At 38.5% G+C, this 20,504-nt stretch overlaps 3 protein-coding genes across 4 annotated transcripts; 2 read left to right on the top strand and 1 right to left on the bottom strand.

The window, feature by feature from the left end:
* Window positions 1-956: 956 nt before the first annotated feature.
* Window positions 957-3,275, bottom strand: cetn4 (centrin 4). The gene is made up of 5 exons (XM_042419422.1): window positions 3,171-3,275; window positions 2,746-2,901; window positions 2,535-2,663; window positions 1,965-2,102; window positions 957-1,231 (listed from the first exon to the last, which is right to left on the bottom strand). Exons 1-5 carry the CDS (start codon window positions 3,171-3,173, stop codon window positions 1,142-1,144), a joined length of 516 nt encoding a protein of 171 aa, XP_042275356.1. The 5' UTR covers window positions 3,174-3,275; the 3' UTR covers window positions 957-1,141.
* Window positions 2,866-7,236, top strand: bbs12 (Bardet-Biedl syndrome 12). Of its 2 annotated transcripts, none has more exons than XM_042419421.1 (2): window positions 2,866-2,942; window positions 5,089-7,236. In XM_042419421.1, the coding sequence occupies exon 2, from the start codon at window positions 5,101-5,103 to the stop codon at window positions 7,054-7,056; it is 1,956 nt and encodes a 651-aa protein (XP_042275355.1). In that variant the 5' UTR covers window positions 2,866-2,942; window positions 5,089-5,100; the 3' UTR covers window positions 7,057-7,236. The 2 variants fall into 2 exon arrangements, with proteins under 2 accessions (XP_042275355.1, XP_042275354.1); XM_042419420.1 differs by lacking the exon at window positions 2,866-2,942 and adding an exon at window positions 3,359-3,491.
* Window positions 7,237-10,008: 2,772 nt separating this feature from the next.
* On the top strand, window positions 10,009-20,501 carry fgf2 (fibroblast growth factor 2). Its single transcript, XM_042418434.1, has 3 exons — window positions 10,009-12,236; window positions 15,578-15,681; window positions 19,242-20,501. Exons 1-3 carry the CDS (start codon window positions 12,059-12,061, stop codon window positions 19,425-19,427), a joined length of 468 nt encoding a protein of 155 aa, XP_042274368.1. The 5' UTR covers window positions 10,009-12,058; the 3' UTR covers window positions 19,428-20,501.
* The last annotated feature ends 3 nt before the right edge of the window (window positions 20,502-20,504 follow it).

Consider the following 20,504-nt stretch of genomic DNA (forward strand, 5'->3'; position numbering starts at 1 on the left):
TCTGCAAATGTATCTTACAGTAGGTATTTTCAGAGTTATACATACAAAAGATACAAAAACCCCCGTCTTACTATTAAGTACCACTAAGATCCGAAGGACAGTCTGTGACATTTTGTAAATCAACAATTCCTCCAACGCGCTCATAACTCTTGTTTTTATACCATCAACATTTTATATGGGGAATATTTTTTTAAAAATGGATTTCTCATCTTGGGACAAAACTTTTCATATTTTCCACCTGATGTTCCTTTGCTGTCTAGAACAGATTATCACAACTTTCACAATCAGTGGCAACCATCCTCAAAATAATAGACAGCCGTCTGACGGCTCGGAAAAACACGTCACTACAATATCCTGTTTATTTTAACATGGTATGGTGATTGGGCCAAAACAAGACTTCCGCTGTATATTACAATCAATCAGCAGGAGCATCTTTCCTATAAGATAATCAGAACATGAAGGTAAAAGATCATTGTAATGTATCTTCTACAGACGATGACTTGGTTTAATAACTCAAAACACGAAGTGAGAGTGACTTTTACTGATTTACTCATCTCAAAGTCATGTTTGTCATTTCTGTCTACAGTAACATGATTCTGGTTAGTCAAGATTGACTTAGTCATATGACTTTCACTGTCTGTTCCCTGACATCTGACCATTATTATTGGCATGCATCGCTGTGCAGGATGTACTGCAACCTACTGTAACTGTACTGTAACTTCACAAGGATTTTCAAAATCACAACCCCTGTATTTCCAGTTATTACCCAGGGTTTTCAATGAAGAGACATCATCAAACACTGTGAATCAAAGGGGAACATTTCTTATATGCACATCAGGCCCAGAGAAATATTAATCTCTTGAAATTAGGAACTGCATGCTCACATGCACTTTAAACACAATGCTAACACTGGGAAACTGTAAGGTTAATGTAAAAGTAACATCAGACAAATCAGCTATGATGAAATATATTTATTTATCTTGCATTGTAGAAAAATCTGTATAAAGATACAGTATGTTAAAATATGTATTTACAAACCAAACAAATCTAAGTTCCTTAATGCTAATGTATAAACTGTTCTTGACAAAACCTACAGTGAATCTATGAAAAGGTCCCAGGAACAAGACTGTAACACTCAAGTTCAGTAAAGGTTGGTCTTCCTCATTATCCGCAAGAACTCCTGCTCGTTGACCTCGCCGTCTCCGTCTCGGTCTGCCTCGTCAATCATTTCCTAAAAGAATAAAAAAAGACAATCTGCTTCAGTATGTTTAAACATTTACGAGTGAAAACCTTGTTTCAGGGATCTGACTGCAGCAAAATGGTGACAGATATGACAAAAACTCACACTTGAACTGACAACATGTGTCATACAGGGCATCTCAGTGCAAAAGATCCTCAGAAATCACTAACTATTTAATTGCTATTTTCATACCACGTGGAAAAAAAATACAATAGGGGGAACTGGGAGATGAGAGAGAGAAGTGAAACAGGTGTGTCAGTCTTGTTTGTAGTAAGGTTGGCCATTTGATTTAACCATTTATTATTAACAATAGTGAGAAACAAACCTATCATTAGTTGCAGTCATTCTTTAATTCTCACATTAAAATTGTTATTTTTTAATATGATAAAATTATTACTACCTTTCTGTGGTATCTGGCTCTAATAGTATATTATAGTTTTATCTCTAGTCTCTATTGTTATTTATTCTGGGTATGTCTATATTTGAGTTAGTTTATTTAGTAATTGTATATAATTTAGCCTGTAATTGTATTTTTTTTTTTTTACCTACCTTGTTGTTCTTGTATTGTGATGTATGTTAACTGGCTGCTGTAACACTGTAATTTCCCTTTGGGATTAATAAAGTACACTCTGTCTGTCTGTCTAATTTACTAATCTGACATATCTGGAAAATGGACCACCAAAAATACAATAAATACAGTCCATGTCAGTAGAATCTACAATACCTGTAATTCTTCATCTGTGAGGGTTTCGCCCAGCTCCTTGGCAACTCTCTTAAGATTTTTGAATGAGATCTTCCCCGTGCAATCATCATCGAACAGCCGGAAAGCCTTCAATATTTCTTCTTTGGAGTCCTTCTCACTCTATTAACAATGAAGCAAGACATGACAAGCACATTTTGATTGACACATCAGTTTATTCTTTCAGCCTGTATAGAGTCTTTCAGGTTGAGTTACTGTGTTGTATGGTTTTCTACTGTACTGTTTTGTTGGAAATAATTTTCTTTTTTGTGTCATTGTCTGTGTATTTCCTTACAGACCAAAATAAATACAAGTACAATAATTCTGCAACTAACTTTGTATGATTGTTCAAAAAAGGATTGTGATTTGCATCACTAGTATTTGTCCATGTTCAAACACTCGCTTTTACAGTAAATGGTTTGGAGGAAATTTGTTTCTGCAGTACTAATAAGAGCACCTGACAGCCAAACTTGAGAAGTTAAAAACTGAAAAAATGTGGCTAGAAAGCACAAACGTAACTTATAATAGGTTCCAGGTTCTCTGTATTTAACTCACCATCTTTAGTGTCATCATACTGAGAAAGTCGCTGAAGTCAATTGTTCCTGAACCCTCTTTATCAATGTCTGCAATCATCTTCTTGATTTCTTCTTTCTTTGGTTCAAACCCGAGAGCTCGCATAGCAACCTGCGGCAAAGATACACAACACATCTGAGGCTGCTGTGGCATGCTTCCCTTGGTATTTGATAGAAACTAACCAGAAACCAACCTTAAGCTCCTTCACGTCTATTGTGCCAGTGCCATCTGTGTCAAATAGGTCAAAAGCTTCCTTAATTTCTTGCTTTTGCTCTTCAGTCAGTTCGGTTTTGGGAGCTGCTTTTTTCCTTTGGCTAGCGGAGGTAGCTGATTTGCGGTAGCCTGACGCCTGGGAAAAGCAAACAAGACGTGGTGGCTATTTTATACAAGGTATTCAGTTAGAATATGTGGCACACATACATACAGTAGATGTTTTGGCGTTTTAGTCAACTGTTAACGTTAGCTAACTAATTAGCTACTACCATGCTAGCTCACGTTAGCTTCCACGTTATGGAGTTAAAGTAAACACATTAATCAAACTACGTTTCAACTGTTCACAGCGGCTTCTTAAGTGAACACAGCGTACATTTAATATTTGACATTTATATGAAGGTATACCATTTAAATGAATGATTCAGCTAGGAAAGCTTCAGTTCAGCTTCAGTTGATGCTCGGATGTCAACAAAGTCGCCATCAACGGTTGTAATTTTTCTGTTAGTGACATGGGAGATAGCCAATAGAAACCCTAAAAGTACCATAGCGCGCGCATCTTAGCCAATCGCAAGAAGAGCTAGGCGGGACAAAATCGTGTCAGCCAATTATTGAGATCCTTTTTGGTCTCCTAGCAACCAGGAAACAACGCATGCGCAGTGTGTAACCGTTGGAGCCGGGCAGCTCGGCAATGGGGAACTGACAGAAGTATCATATTATTAACTCAAGGTATCATTGTATTCTTTATGGGTAGTTTCAGTATGTATTGCAGTTTCTGGGGATTCCCCTGTGGGTTAGTTCACATTCGCCATCATTCGAATTTAGGAGTAAAGAACATTTTTTCTGAAGACATTAGCATGTTAGCTTAGCTTGCAAACCTCTTCTTACGGGGTATTGATGTGTTTCTCTTATTGTCACTTAATCCTTTTGGTATTTTGGTGTTTTGTGTAGTGCAGTATAAATTTACTATTATAGATGCATTTGCACTAATGTTGTTGACCATACTAGTTACCAGTAGTGGAAGAAATACTTTACTTAAAGTACAGGTTCACAATTTTTCAAGTCTGTCTTAGAACAACAGTCAGGTGCCCAAGTGAACAATATGTTTTTTTGTTTTTTTTCTAAACCATAATCATTCCTCCTGTTCTTACTGACCATCAGAAGATCTCTTCATAATGCACTTACAATGTAAGTGATGGAGGACAAAATCCACAGTCCTCCTTCTGTGCAAAAATGTATTTTAAAGTTTATCTTAAGTTAATATGAAGCTTCAGCTGTCCAAATAAGTCAAATCTAGTAGATATCTTTCAATGTTACAGTCTTTTTAGTACCAAAGTACCTCTTTTTGTTACTATACTTCCACTGCAGCTAAACAGGGAAACACTGTCCAATGAAACACAAAAGGGGAATTTTTTGCTAAAAAGTCAATGTGGCAGATATCCACTTGATATGACTAACTCAAACTGCTGAAGCCGCATATAAGCTTCAGATAATTTTTAAATACATTTTTGCATAAAATGACTGTGTAGACACACTGTGGATTTCGGCCCCCAACACTGAAATTGAAAGCACATTTGAATGTGATATTTTAATAGCCAGTATGAACGAGAGGAATGATTACAGCAAGCAAAACCTCTCTAGTGTTCATATGGGCACCTGACTGTTGTTTTGAGACAGATTTGAAAAATTGAGAACCTGTCCTTTAAGTAGAAGTAGCAATAGGCTACCACAATGTAAAATTTACTCAATTGCAAGAAGTCGTTATACTTTCAAGAAAAGTTCATGTATGTATCACCAACTACTAGCTTCAAGTATCAAAAGTAAAATGACCAATTACGCAGAACTGAGCCTTTCAGCGGGTTCTATTACTATGAATAGTATATGGTTTAATTTATAATTAATGTCTTAATATGTATGCTGCATCAAAATGTTGCAGCTGCTTGGGATGGGGCTGATTTTAACTTCTTAACTTTAATTCCTGTTGCATTATTTAATTATATAACAATGCATAACATTTCATAAGCTGATCATGTTTTGTATGCAAAATCTTAATCTGTAATAAGTATAGCAGTTAAATAAATGGAGTGAATTACAAAGCAGTATTTCCCTCTGACATGTGAGGTGGAAGTATACAGTTGCTCATGTACCTCAAATTTGCATTAAGTACAGTACTTGAGTAAATATATTTGCAGTTCACCACTGTGTGTGACTACCTTTTAACACAGACAATATGAACTTTGTAGTTTTACTAACTAAAAAGAGAATATTTTTGGGTTTTCTATTTGCTACATGGAAGACAAACTTAACCTGTCCTTTTACAATTCAGGCACCTCAAGTAATGCTGGGAAGTACAATTATAAACCAGCGGCAACATGTTGGACTGCAGAAGCTCTCAGCGCTGGCAGGAATCACACATTCCTCTTTGGGCCCCTATAAAAGGTACAAGTTTATCCAAGATGCAACGAGCGGGGAGTCAGCGCTCGCGGGTTCATGCCTCCGCGTCTTTGAGAACCTGGAGCTGACCTGCGCGGTGGGTCAGCTGGTTTACGAGACTATTCAAGCACACCAGAAGGTTTATCATACAGGGTCGGGATGCCTGCTGTTTCTCGCAGGAGCATGGAGCCGTGCTGCTCTGGATTGCCTTCAGAGAGGAATTTCAGTGTCACACATCATCTCAGCTATGTCTGAGGGAATAGATATATGCTTGGATGTTTGCAGAAAAAGCAGCGTTTCAATTGATGCTCTTGGTGTGGCGCCATCAGAGAGCTGCACCGTAACGTCTCAAAGTTTAGGACTTCACCTGTCACAGAAACCCACTGTGGAGGCTTCACAGGCACCATCAAACTCACAAAGGACAACAAAAATTGGTCACAAGACTTTCAACACCAGCGGACAAAGGAAAATAAAGCTAAGCCGACATTTTTGTGAGAACAAATCTGAAGATGTTTCCACGGTACCACAGCCTCATCAGCCTAAGCTTCCTGACATTGCACACATTGCTGAGGGATTGAGCCATGGTTGTGTCGAAGCAATGAATTTAGTAGTTGAAGCCAGCCGGATGCAGTCAAAAAGTAATGAACAAGATGTGAGGTGTTCCACATTTGATGTTACTAAAGTGGTGACTTGTGTGCTGCCTGGTTTACCAGAGGAACATGCTTGCGTTTTACCAGGCTGCGTGGTTCTCTTACATGCTGAACAGGCTGCAGTTGCACATCATTTCAAAGAACAACACGTGAAGGTTGCTCTTATTAATGGAGATTTATCAGACACCTATCACCACCCTGGCTTTAAAAGGCCAACAGGTATACAACGTGTGCGTAACCAGTCGGATTTGTCGAGTTTAAGCAAAGACGAAAAGTGGCTGGAAAAGGTCGTGACACTTCTGTTGAACCTGGAAGTAAACCTGATACTAGTCAGTGGGCTTGCTACTGAGAAAGTGATTCAGCACTGTTGTAGACATCACATACTTGTGGTGGAAAAAGTGAAGGTTTCCGTTTTAAAGGTGTTCGCAAACTCAACAGGAGCTGTTCCGGTGACTTACGCCACACAGTTGAGTAAGCACTGTGTTGGTAGTGGAATTAAAGTTGTCACACGGAGGGACCTCAAAAGCAATGAGAGGACGTCTACAACAGCTGTGAATATTTCCACTGTCGGGAAAACCGCATTGGTCACAGTAATCCTCACAAGCTGTGTACACGGCAAGCTGCAGGCCTTGGAAGATCAGTTTTGGGCTTGTGCTTATCGCTTACACCACGCGCTGAAAGACAAAGCCCTCTTGCCCGGTGCTGGAGTGACAGAAATGCTTTGTGTCCATCACGTAGAAAAGCAAGCGGAGCAGCATGTCAAGCATTGCAGAGACAGGAATAATGACTCTGTCCAACAGACCAAAGCAGGGACAGCAGCTAACCCCTACAGGGGTGTGGTGTTGCGTCTCATGGCAGATGGTCTAATAGATTACATATCAACTGTAATGGTTAACACTGGGGGGATTTCAAAAGTCAAAGCCAGGACTGCTGTGAGCCAACAACTACAGGACTACAATGGAAGTCTAGGCGTTGCTGCAAAATTCTCACAACTTTCCTTAAAGGGTGGAACTGTGGATAGTGCAGTTTCCTCAGCTATGAACTCCGGTGAAGCAGCAGCTGTAAAAATCTATGACAATCTTTGTGTGAAGCAGGAAGCATGGAGGAAAGCCTTAGATCTGGTCTTCCTGGTCTTGCAGACTGATGCAGAGGTCATTACACGAGTAGACCAGAACACTGACGGTGCACATGCAGATCTAATGCTTTTATGATCTTCATATAGCATCTTGTGGGACTGCTGTATGTAGTATTTGATTGTGCACAACTTTCTGTTTTTTTTTGTACCAAAATAGAAAAAAAGTTGTTTAATTAGACTTCATTATGTTAATTAATATGTAATTAAGTTTTTTTTTATTATTTGTACAAAGTAAAAGAATAAAGAATAAACTGTTTTTGTATTCTTTCTTGTCATCAATAAATAGTCAAAGGACTATATTAAAAAATATCAGGGAAGTCATGCTGCCTATTTTCTACCACGCGGTGGCGACAAATGATTAATTGACATTGTAGAGTTTTCTCTCTCGGTCATATTTATGTGGTGTACATAAATATGACAAAAGAATTGGCCTAAATTCTGATATTGCCAATAAAACATGAGGGGCTAAGTTCCCTCATTTTTTTCCCCGACTTTAAAGTGATTACCCGTTCGACCTTCACCATCCTGACCTCCTAAATAAGTGAAAAGCCCTGGCAAATGAGCACAGTGTGTTAGAAACATACATGAAAGATATATGTATAATGTTTTCAGATTTAATTACGTCTTTCCACGTATTTTTATTTAACATGTTGCTGTAGTTATAGTATTTTTTTTCTTGAAGCTGCTGTTTACTATTCTCACAGGTAATACCCAAAAATGGCAGTTTATTTTTATTATTAACCAAGCCTGACTTAGCTGACACTATTTGTACATAATGCTGTACACACCTTGTCTTCGTGCTCAGTTCAGCCAGGGAAAACAAACACTACATGTCCAAAACCACAATTAAATTTCCCTCTCATGGAGCATGGGAGGAATTTTGTTGTGCCATTATGTGTTTTAGTCTTGGTGCACTTCCTTGACAATATTTGCCTGTGCTTCATTATGTTTCTCCAGCTTGACTAACATAGTTCACATTGAAAAGTGACTCCCTGCCAACCGTGGTGGTTTTATGACCTGCTCTGTCATAATGGGAATGGTTGATGGAGAAGTAACGTCTCCAGACAGAGTAAATGTTTTCAGTTTTGTCATTAGGTCCTGTCATTAAAAAAAAAAAAGAAAGAAACAAGGATAATTACAAGTTCTGGAGGTTTTAGTTGACTGCGTCCAGTAGACCTTTCTTTAGCTAACATTTCCTTTCCTACATGATCATTCAAAGGTCACAGGAATATTAACTAGGCACTAATGTGCTGACCCTTGTAACCCTCAATTTTGCTAGACAAAAATTGGTTCATTCGCAAATTAATGAAAAAAAAAAACTTGTAATAGGGGATCATTTGAAGACCTTTTTTCTTTTTACAACTTGAGAATCTGTAATTCTAAAATGAGATGTCAACCATTTGCATAAATAAAAAACTGCAGTGAAAACAAAATGCTCAGAAGCACACTTGGAAATCTTCATACTTTTTCCTACGACAGTTTCATGTTTCAGAGGTGTTAGTTGCGCTGACACGTGAGACCTTCCATTTCCTCTGAGATCGAGAGAAAGCTTCTCGTCACATTCTAAAAATAGTTCAGTGAAATAAAAAGGTTACAAAGGCTTCACCGTGGAGCCATAACAACCTTGACTCAGGCATCAGTCAACAGTGTTGTGGCAATGAGAGAGTGGGGTATGACATAACAGAAAAACAACATTGACAAGGGAATTGGGATGCATCTCAGAGTTCAGGTTAAGTCCACATTTTACTGTCTGCTCCATCTCCACAGTACATGCATCTTTGGTCTGATGCATGTGCAAAATTACAGATTACTTTAAAAACACAAAAAATATTTGGAGCACCCTGGAAGCCAAATGGTTGCAGTGCATGACACATAACTGCGGCGTCCCTGGTTCGACGCTGGCTTGGGACCCTGGCTTGGGATGCCCCCCTTGTTTCCTGTCTGCTTTCCACTATCAGCTCTCCATTAAAGGCAAAAAATGCCCCCCCCCCTCCCCTTAAAACAAAAAAAAAAATGAAATCTGATGCATACTGTTCCACTGTTATACTGGTTCACGAAACTACAATTGTAAATTTGTTTTTTACTGCACCAGAACGCCTGCAGAGCTCACAGGTAGCTTCTGTCAGGTTTTAAAATAAAGTCAACAGTGTGGGAACAGGTGCCATACTGACACCAGTAAGTTGTCAACTTATTTTTAGAAAGTTATGTTAATGTGCCTAAAACCAGTAGCAAACCATAAATCTTGCTTTTTTCCCTCAGACACAGTCAGATATTGTAGTGCTATTTATGGTGTAGGCCATCATTAGAAATCAAAGAATACCATACACTACACCTACTAGTCTGATTAATGTACATGTCATTGATTGCCCTCCAAAAAACCCCATCTGTTTTGTTATAATTCATATAACACTGAGACTGAAAATTACCTAGATTTTAGATTAGATTTTTATTTTGAACATGTTAAAAAAATATATATATATAAGTAAGAAAACAAAACAAAAATAACCAATAAAATGAACATCAAACATATATGTCCAACTCTCAATAAAGAACCTAAATAAATATTTCATGTCTGAAAAGGCGTAGGAAGAAGTGAATACTTATCAAGTCCCACCCGTTTTTATATTTTATCAATAATCTTAATGTTAAACATACGTATTCCAACTTTCCGCCCCAGTGTTCAGCATACACAACTTGATCAAATCAATCAAATCAAACAAAAATTAAACATTCAGAACAAAAACAAGAACGAAAAATGCAGTATAAAACAAACAAAACAACACAAATCAAAAACAGCTCACACGTCTTGTATCTAAATCATAAATGGACAGATGTCGAAATTCACTTTCAGCCACACCGTAAGGTTGTAGGTTGTCTTTTCTGTTTTCTGTTGGTGGTCCATTCTAGGGCTGCAACTAACGATTATTTTAATTATCAATTCATCTACTGATTATTTAATCTAAAATTGTTTGGTCTATAAAATGTCACAAAACAGTGAAAAATGCCCATCACAATTTCCTAAAGCCCAATCAAACATCTTGAAATGCTTGTTTTGTCCGACCAACAGTCCCAAACCCCCAAATTTTCAATTCACTATAATGGAAGACCCAGAAATGCAGCAGATTCTTACATCTGAGTACATTTGAGAACCGGGAGCCATCAGATATTTGGTCTTTTTGCTTTAAAATTACTGAAATTATTTCTCTATTATGAAATGACTACTCGATGAAGAAACCAATCGTTTCAGCTCTAGTCCATTCCTAACAGTTCAAAGGCAGTGATCACTGTTAATGATGATTTTGCTTCATCTTCTGTACCAGAAGCTTAGCTATTGTAATATATGAACATTACAAACACTAAATAATGTGTGCATTATATAATAATTGGAAATTACTGTATTGACTATAACAGTGTGAAAAGACCTCTAAAGGTGCATTTAGACCGAGGGACTCTGAAACCACTGAGGCCCATAATACTAATTAAAATATTTGAGCATACTTGTGTGGAATGTGACGGGTCAGTGCCAGTCTAAGTCTAATTGAAGAGGGCTTGACTTACATTCTCATGCTCTTTTTTTAGTCCACTGGATGTTTTGTCTTTTTGGAGATTGATATCTTGAAAAGAGGAATTCTGAGCATTGAATTTTGAGATGAGTTGCAGCACTAAAGGTTCTGGTCCGTCACCCAAATGCCCGAAAGTCGCACATAAGCATAGATAATCTTTTTTCTGTTACATGGCTCTCTAATAAGGAGAATTATTGTGTTTGCACACTGCTGTACAGGTCTAAATGAGAGTTTGTGATGGCACAACTTGGTATACTTCTTTGGACTTTGCATGGAAAGAATATGTGCATTCAGCAAACCTTCTCTGCACAAAAAATGGATAAAACTGTCCTGTCTTTATGGAGGTTTTTGGATTGATACAGTCCCTGGAAACACATCCTAAAGATGTCCAAAACCATCTGAACCCTTCCTGTGGTTTGACTCTATTTTGACTACAAGTGTTACAGCTGTTCTAGTCTCCAGTCTTAGTCACTTGAATGGCCTGGTTGGATGTCAGATGTTTCACTGACCAGTTTCAGGGGGGTCACCATCATGACGTCAACCAAGAGCACAGCTGACTGTCAACTGATCCAGCACAAGTTTCAGATGTGGTTACCTTTGCCCAGAAACCCAGACCAGCAAGTGCCTATTTTGACAAATGAGTGGCCTTGTTTGTCTTAAAATCAAAAAGAAAGAAATCCTGCACGAATAACTCCCATCACTTGAGGAAGCTGAGAATAGCAATTAAAGTCACTCATTCATGATGTTGGTCATTTCATCTAAAACTGCTGGCATTTCATTTCATATTGTTGTTTTTTACCTATGAATAGCACTGAGTCTGAATCACTGAAAAGGCTGGCTGTCTCTCTCTTGCTCTTGAACAGACTGGGTGAATGAAAACTCTGGTTCTGTTCACATGGTTGCCACTGCTCCTGGCGCTCTGAATGGTAGTGACACAGTCCAAGTTGCACGTCCCCCTCCTTGCCCTCCTCTCCTTTCTCGACGTCTGCTTGCTTGGTTGGTTAAAACACTGAGCATTAGTGGGCGTGAGCATGTGTGTGTGTGGTGGTGTTCCTAGGGCGCATGCGAACTGAGGCCCAAAGGGGAAAGCCTTCCACACAGATCTAAGCCAGCTGCCCTGATTTAAACACTTCATTGCAAGCAGAGTGAAAGAGAGGGGGAATCCGCATGCATCCCCCTACCAGTGTGCTCAAAGTTTGCTGGCAAAGCAGCTGCCAGCTCTACAAACAGCAGACGAGCAGCTACAAATGGTAGATTTAGACATTTGCTGTTTGGCAGAAGCTCGCCCAGGAGGTCTCCTGCTTCAGATTCTTATTCTCAAAGGGCACTTGCTGCCCTGAAAGGGGGGTTGTAAAGCAAAGTGACCTCTGAGGTTAAGTAGAATCATTTTTTGTGAAGCTCTGTGGAGGAGGGGAGGAGGGAACAGGCAACAGTTAGTGGGAGGCCACGGTGGGGCTCCTGCACTGCTCAAGAAGGAGACGAAGCAGTCGCCGGGAAGCGGGGTAAGAGGAGGAGATGGCCACAGGAGAAATCACAACACTTCCCTCCACACCTGAAGATGGTGGCAGTGGCAGCTTTCCTCCTGGGAGCTTCAAGGATCCCAAAAGGCTGTACTGTAAAAACGGGGGCTTCTTCTTGAGGATAAAGTCTGACGGGGGAGTGGATGGAATCCGGGAGAAGAACGACCCCCACAGTAAGTTCTTCTAGTCCCCTTCTTCTTCTTCTTCCTCTTCTTCTTCTACTTCCTTTGCACAGAGCTCACACAAAGCTTCTTTATGTTCTTTTTAATATACAACAGGGGAGTAAAAGTGAAGCAAAAAAAAAAAATCATGGAGGAACGATGTGAATTTTCCAGCTCACTGAGGTTTGTTCTCCACTTGTAAACACTATGACCAAATGTGTGTAGGTCTACTTATGGAAAGTATAATAAGTCTGGTTTTAAAGAAGAACACCTCAAATTTTCTTAATCAATGGGAACTTTGATGGAATATGCGTGACGTTTTTTTTAGTAAATGTTGTTGATCACCATGCTGAGTCACAGCCATTTACACTGCTCACTGTGTGGTTTACGTCACATAAGACAGCACAACATGGAGTTAAAAGCCAGTATAAGTGAATTCCTGATTTAGAGGACCATGTCAGTCTTTGAGGAAAATGAAAGTATGCAACTTATATATCTAAAAGTTATGTGAGGAAATATAATGAATTATACATTACTGATCTCCACTAGCAGTCAGTATCTAATAAGACAGTGATAGTAGTTTTAGGATTTTTCATGTGCTTAGATTTAAATACATTTAATAAGTTAGCAGCTACTGAAGTGAACATTAACATGCTTGTTTGGCTTGGACAACTGCGACACCCTTTGTTGCCTCTGTATCAGTAATTACATTTGGTATGTGTCCTAAATTGCGTCAGTAAGAGGGGGGTGGTCATGAAATTGTGTTTTTTCCCAAGGAAAATTAAAGCTTGGGAATTTCTTGCCTAAGATATAGTGTAACATTTCAAGCAGGTGCCCCTTAACAAATGCTCGATGTGGATCCAGTTCAAGGAAAGAGGAGCTATTTTTAGGGTAATTCAATTACCCGTCGATTACATTTAGTCAGACTTATTTGTGAAATAAACCAGAAGAGTAACCATTTTGGAAGGATGTGAGCAAGTTGTGATTTTAGTTTATTTGCAATAAAAAACTTTTACATATAAAAGATATTTATAAAAATACTATTTTATTTGGGATATCAAAGAGGCAGTTGACATAATGTAGGTTCAGAAAGGAATACAGTTATAATGAGTCATACAACAAGAATTAGTATTAATCATTAGCCTTTCACCATCATAGTTTCATCCAATTTCTGCGACCTGAGCTGTGCTTCATCAATGGTTCTTTTGTTAAGGCTGTGATAGACCTGCCAGCGTAACATACCTGCCAGTCAGAAGTGGGAACTGTTACCCAAGGATCATCGAGTAGGATTTTTAGATGTGGTTCTTTTCCATCACATTTGGGTTCTTTGTAACTTACCTTCATACCCAAAGTTTTCTGAGGACAATATTGTCCATAAACATTGCCACAACTGTAGGACAATCATAGACAGGAGCCCTGGACCACACCATACAGAGACGAGGGAAAGTTTTTCTGTATTCACAATAGCTGTGGGACATAACATGCCCAGTAAACATTGAACACACCACAGCACACTCAGACCAATTATACTTTTTTGTTTCAGGGAAGCACACCTCTTTGATCTGTGACACGAATCATCTGGGCAGCAAGCTTAACTGCAGACAGATGTGTGTCTATCTGAAGTTTTAATGTGGATTAATTCTGGACAGATCCCTTAATTTACCTTACAGGGCCCCTACTTCCTTTTTGGTGGCTTGGCCTCATGCAAAGTATGCTCCGTTGGCAAGCAGCACTGTCTCTATAAAAAATAAATATATATATATGAGAATGATTTTGATCTATGTGGAGGTTGTCAGACAGCCAGCACGTTCTGTCTACTTTGTCTGCTGTCAGCCTTAGTGTATTTCACCGCTACTGTGTAGTGGCTGATTCTATTGGCATAAATGGTGTTTCATTCATTTACTGCAAATAAAGTGTCAGCCAATCTGTGAAAACGTGGAGGAAAACCACAACAAAAGGGCAGCTGTTCTTTGCCAGGAAGTGAGGGAACACGAGCTAATGTTTTTCTGTTTACAAAAAAAGAGGAAAACATTTCAAGATGCTAAACGCAGCATCTTGCAGCTCATCCTTTTTGTGTTTTATTTCAATTTTCACCTGGATTTCATGTCTGCCTGCAACCAAAAGTTGATATGTTTCCTACTACATGATGACACTGATGGTGCTACACTGATCATACTTAAATTAAATGCAGTCCTCTTGCAATTAGCACAGCATAGAAAAAACTTTGTTATATAAAATGAAAGAAAATTTAGAGGAAAGTGCAAATAGGCTGCCACTTATGCAACAGAGATAAACAGATACATTCCTAATTTTCTATCTTTTGGAAAAATGAAAACTACAATAATCAGATATGAGCACATTTAAAGCTCCATTAAAGCACAATAACCATTTTATTTATAACATTGCATCTGCATTTATATTACACGTCCTTTTACATGAATGGGGACACTTGTAGTGCCGAAATCACATGTAGTAATCACTAACTCTTTAAGCTTTATGGAGCTTTTTTAGCTTTTAGCTCATTGTTTGGTTTCAGGCAAATTTAGTGCATGGTTCATTCTCATGGCTTTCATCCATCTTGTTCCCAGCTGTTTGCCCACTGTACACTACCTCCCCAGCACCAAACAGGAAACAAAGTTAGCAGCTAGCAAGTGAAGAGAGTGAAACATTTAGGGAGTAAAGAGCCAGATATTTTTTTCCTTAGGAGTTGGTGCAGATCAAACCAGAGCTAATATGAGAGTAAATATTGGACTTAACTTAATTAGGTGGTGGGAAAAACAACTACAAATGAGTTCCAGCATGTTAGCCTTAGCAACTTTGTAAGCCTAGTGGCCTAAAATTGATTCATGTAGCTTTTAGCGTCAACGTGTCATTATCTCTGGAAATGTTAGCACTGTTTTCTCTAGAAGAACACTTGACCCTTTCTTTTTATTTGCCATAGAGTGATCCAGATTTCCCTCCAAAATGCGACTTGGTGACACACAACATAAAATACTCTGTAGAGGACAGTAGCAGTAGGCCGCCTTCTGACCATGATGGTCTGACTTGTTACTGTGATGTCTCAAAATAATTGCAGTAATTTTTTCATGTTATAATGTTGCATATTTGTGATGTGTTTCTTGAGAGGTTGACCATCTGTTCCATAACAAAACTTAAATATTGTACTTTCACTTCTCAAGCAGTTACAGTTTCAATGTGAGTAAATCTAGGGATCCATTGCCTCGAATGTTTATGCCTCATATATTCATTTAACATGGCATTTTTCCTTTTGATTAAACATTAAAATGTGAAACTACAAGTGATTTGTGTCTTTGCTCACCTTGTTCAAACAAAAAATTTGTCTTTTTCTTCAGTAAAGCTTCAACTGCAGGCGACCTCAGTCGGGGAGGTGGTTATCAAAGGGGTTTGTGCTAACCGCTATCTGGCGATGAACAGAGATGGACGACTGTTTGGAGTGGTGAGTGAGTTTGATTATCATCTTTCCGTTAATGAAAGTTACATTCTCTTCTCTCTTCTGTAGAATTTCGAGATTATTGTAAATGCACAGATGTAGCAAGATGAAATCATCAAATGGCATTTCCTGAAAGTGCTCAAAGAATGTTTTGGTCACTGCCCTTTTCACAAATCTTTATTAAACACCCACAATAAATGCCTTCTGCTTGGCTGAAAAGCAAATAGATGCCATTGCTCTTGTCATAAGCAGCATTTAGGCTGCTGTGATTTAGAAACCAAATATTTATCAGTCACCCAACAAGATAATTAGGTCGATAGCCTTTCTGGCTGCACTTGTCACAGTCAGCACAGGATTACAAGACTAGGTAAAAACCTAGTATATGGCTGGACCATGTATGAAAAGGTGTTTCATTTGAAGCGACAAATACAGGAAGTGGTGACACATGGCAACACCCAACCAAGGTGAGTGATGAAGTGATGAACCATTACAATGGTGTGACTTCATCACTCAGTCAGTCAGTCAGTCACGGACATTGGCGTTTATGGGGCTGGCCCCACCGTTGCGGCCCTGCCAAAAAAGGTTTACCACAACAGTACGTAGGCCCAGGTTCAAATTAACCCTTATTATAGATGTATGGGATTCAAAGAGACTGTCTCAAAGGGTCACAGGTTCAATTCCCTTAATGGCTTCATGTTTATTTCCAAACCGTTATAGCTAAGCCTTTAGCCTGCAAAGATGTTGTAACCAAAAGTCACTATGAAGAACATGCATAAGCAGAGAAACAACAAAGTAACTTCTCCTGTTTGGAGCATTAACATTTTGCGAGCCAAACCGCTGTGAGCAACAAGATGATGAGACTAGTCATGGCAATGCTGACAAATTTGGGTCTGAGCAATCAAATCCAAATTACATTATATGACGTGGGGCTTGGTTTTGTACCACATACTCATACAGACTGGCATAGAAACAAATACTGGATGTAAGAAGATGCAGCTTATTTGGCTGTGGCACCAAATACAATAAGCTATATTCCCTTTTCAACTTCAGTAGGGAGAGATTGGGAGTCTAAATGCTGGTGATGGAGATGAGCCAGCAGGTGAATTATGGGACCTTTAGTATTTTCAGACTTTTATAGCGAATTCATTGAATCTACGGGGACAACCTGACAGTGGTTATAGGGGAAGTGGAAGGTTGTGCTGTAGTTGGTCTGAAATACAGAATGAAAGAATCACAGAAATGTTTTAAGAGCTGCATCCAGCAAATGGTTGGTTCAAGGAATTAAGTTTCCTGTCCAAATTTGGGAAAACCAAAATAATAGAGAGGCTTGAAATTTCTACATCTTTAGCAGGACAAGATAGGAAGTCATCAGTAGAAGAATAAAGTTGAACAAAAAATATCTTCCTTACTGAACTTTCAGTAAAGACTAGTTATTAGAACCAAGACTTCTGCTCATGTTTGCAGCTCTACTAAAGTTGCACCAGATGCACCATGATGCATGAATAGATAGTAATGATAGTGTGTATTATTTCTTTCTATCCTGCAGTTGTGGGCAATTGGTTGGTTTTTTTTTTTATAGGTTTTAGATATTTTGCAGAACTGACAGATCTATCTTACTGATTAACCAACAGAGTGTCTTGAAACAAATTTGCTGTTTTTGGTTGTTTGATGATCAGATGTTCCACATGTGAGAAAGAAAAAAATCAGGTAGTTTTTCATACAGTGTAAACAAATTCAAGACAGAATCTGCCGCTGCACATGCTGTGACCAGTTTGATGGACATACTGTATTTTAACTTGTGTCTAGAAGAAGCGAGTCCTTTTTATTCTGTGTAATATTGTTACTGAAGCGATCTCAAACAATTTTCTAAATGCTTATGTGAAATAGCAAATACCAGTTTGGCACCACTCTCTTTTAAAACCGCAGTGTTGTTGCTCACAGCAGCAGTGGAAGCGTGAAGTGTGGTGACTGATGTGGTTTGGTGGTTGTGAAGGCTTGTCCACAGTCCATGTAATTGGCAAAGAGCATTTCCGCCTAATGAGAAGCTACAGCAGTGAGCTGCCACCCAAGGCGTCGCTCTGTTCTGCTTTAACTTTGCTTAGAAAATCATTAAAATCCACAAGCTGCTGATTCATTCTTTTATCCTCCTCATTTGGTGTGATGAGAGAGTACAGTCAGTATTTTAATTAAGAAAATCTATTTTAATATAATGAAATTAATGATTAAAATGATGAAAAGGCAGCCAATTATGAAACTATTCAAACATTTTTCCCTCTCCCTCTAATTCAGCACCCTGACTGGATGTGCAAGAGTCTGAACTCTGATCTTTGGCACATTTGATATATATTAGGTTCTGACTAATACATTTTTGACCATGTAATTAACTAATTTTGACCTCTTGGGTTAATTAAAAAAGGAAGTTCCCCCCCCCAAACCTTTAACTAAAATGACATTATTGAATACTGTTTACATGAATTTGAAATTATTATGAATTGATCCAAGTATCCCTGGGTGGTTGTTGTTGCGACTGACTTTAATAGCTCCATTGCTGTGAAGTCACGGTCAACTAAAAAGAGAAACTAAAACAAAAGCCCCTTGTTGGACAGGGTGTAGGGCAGCTAACGCCCAGCGAGCCAGCAAGTTTTTGGCCAGACGTTCTGTAATTAATGTTCTCTTCATGTATTCAGCAAAGAACAATGTTAAGACAGGGGATAGGGTGAGTACTAAAATAGATAAGATGATAACTTGACCACATAAGAGTCAGATCACGTCATGTTTTTACTGATCTTCATGTTCTGCCCTCCTTAAACTTCCCATCAAATCCAAATGTCTTGAATTAACATCTTGATTTGTTTGTCATATTATATTTAACCTTCTTAAATCATTCACCTTCATATTTAATGTTAGTTCAGCTTCTTTGAAAAACTATCTCAGATAAAACTCTTTTTTTAACACAGTTTTAATGTCTCTGGCCAACTTTAAAAATGTCTTCAGTGGCACTGAACACTGAACAGTCTCCTGTAAAACAACAATTACATTTAGATCTGAGGTGGTTTAGGTGTTAATTTAATGTCATTAAGTATCTGCATTATACAATTTCTTCACATCTGAGAACATATCATACAGTATATCAAACAAATTCAATCATTCATGCAAATCTTTTTTTTCTTTTTCTTTTTTTTTTTTTTTTTTAATTAAATACCACAGCAAGTAACCAGATTTCCTTCTGGTTGATATTATACAGAAATTAGAATACTGAAAAGAGATTTGGTTTAGGGGAATTACCAAAAGTGAGCAGAGACGATTATTAGCATTTTTGAAAAACAAACACTGAAACTAAATTAACATGAAATGTGTAGACTGAATGCCCGTACAGCAGTTTCCATTTGTTGTACTGTATTACGGTACAGGAAGTGTGGAGTGTTGCACCATTTTACTGACTAGTTTCACTCACAGTTTTCTTCCTCAGTTTGCAAGTGAGTGAAAGTGCATTGTGATGTCAGGGTTCTTTATTTTATCCTTTTATTATTTCTTTATCTGTTATTCCTCTGTGCCTTTCTCTTCAGAGACGAGCAACAGATGAATGCTACTTCTTAGAGCGGCTTGAGAGCAACAACTACAACACCTACCGCTCCAGGAAGTACCCGAACATGTACGTGGCACTGAAGCGGACTGGCCAGTACAAGTCTGGAAACAAAACAGGACCGGGTCAGAAGGCCATTCTCTTTCTTCCAATGTCTGCCAAGTCCTAATCTGGGATCGGGGGAAGAAATATTAACGTCTTAGTGGCAATGACAAAGAAGAAGATGTGACGGCAATGAAGACAAAGTGTTCCATCAACATTGCCCAAAATAGCTGTGATGCTTTCTGACTGTTTTATTCTATCAGTTATTTATCCTGATGTGCTCTTATTCAGCTTTACTTTCAAACTGTGGCACACATTCACACCTTGCTGCTTCCCAGTAAAACCAGGCCTTTACTGTGGACCAGCCAACAGCTACACTTGAGCAATTAGAGCCAGGTGCCTTGCTCAAGTGCACCCCAACAGTATGGCAGCATAGCATTATCTGTTTATTTTCGCAAAAAACTACAATCTTCCCTCTGAGGGATTTAAACCAGCTACCTTGTGATCACAAGTCTGCCTGTTAACCTTCAGTTTATGACCGTGTAAACTGCAGTCTGAATGTAACTGCAGGATAGAGGACACACAGAGGAGCATTTTGTTTAAAGATGTCTCCTAGAAAGTTAGGGTTTAGAAAGTTCACTCAAATTATAAGTTACTGAAACTTGAAGATAAGACAGGAGAAGGGATTGAAGTAAATTACCGAGTTTTGTACTTGTGGTACAGAGTTAAAAAAATAAGCATGCCTAACACACTAAAATGAAAACCCAAGCACTAACTATACTTTTTTTTTTTTTTACACTCCTCAGTATCTTAACACAATTAATGGAAACTTAATAGGTTTCCTGAGCTTGTCTTTGTTTTCTGATAAACTTGCAATTCCCTTTCTCTCTTGTATAATTTGAGATTTGTGCAAAAAGTCTAATCTTCCGTCGCACTGGAACAGAACGTATAAATACAAAATAATTGTGGTGAATGATGTTCAGTTCAATGACAGGCAGTTAACTTAAATGAAAATATGATTTTGTTTTTTTTTTAAACAAGCCAATGGGCTAGTTTAGCAGGGCAGCCAATATTAATATGGCAACTACTAGCCACTAGCGTTAGCTTCTGCTAATAGATGGTCAACTGACACTGGTGGTTAGCTTGTTAAAAAGCTGAAATTAGCTTAAGTCAACACCGATCATGAAATGATCTGTTCCCAGTC

The sequence above is a fragment of the Thunnus maccoyii genome, chromosome 8 (genome assembly GCF_910596095.1).
Source record: "Thunnus maccoyii chromosome 8, fThuMac1.1, whole genome shotgun sequence".
NCBI lineage: Eukaryota > Metazoa > Chordata > Actinopteri > Scombriformes > Scombridae > Thunnus > Thunnus maccoyii.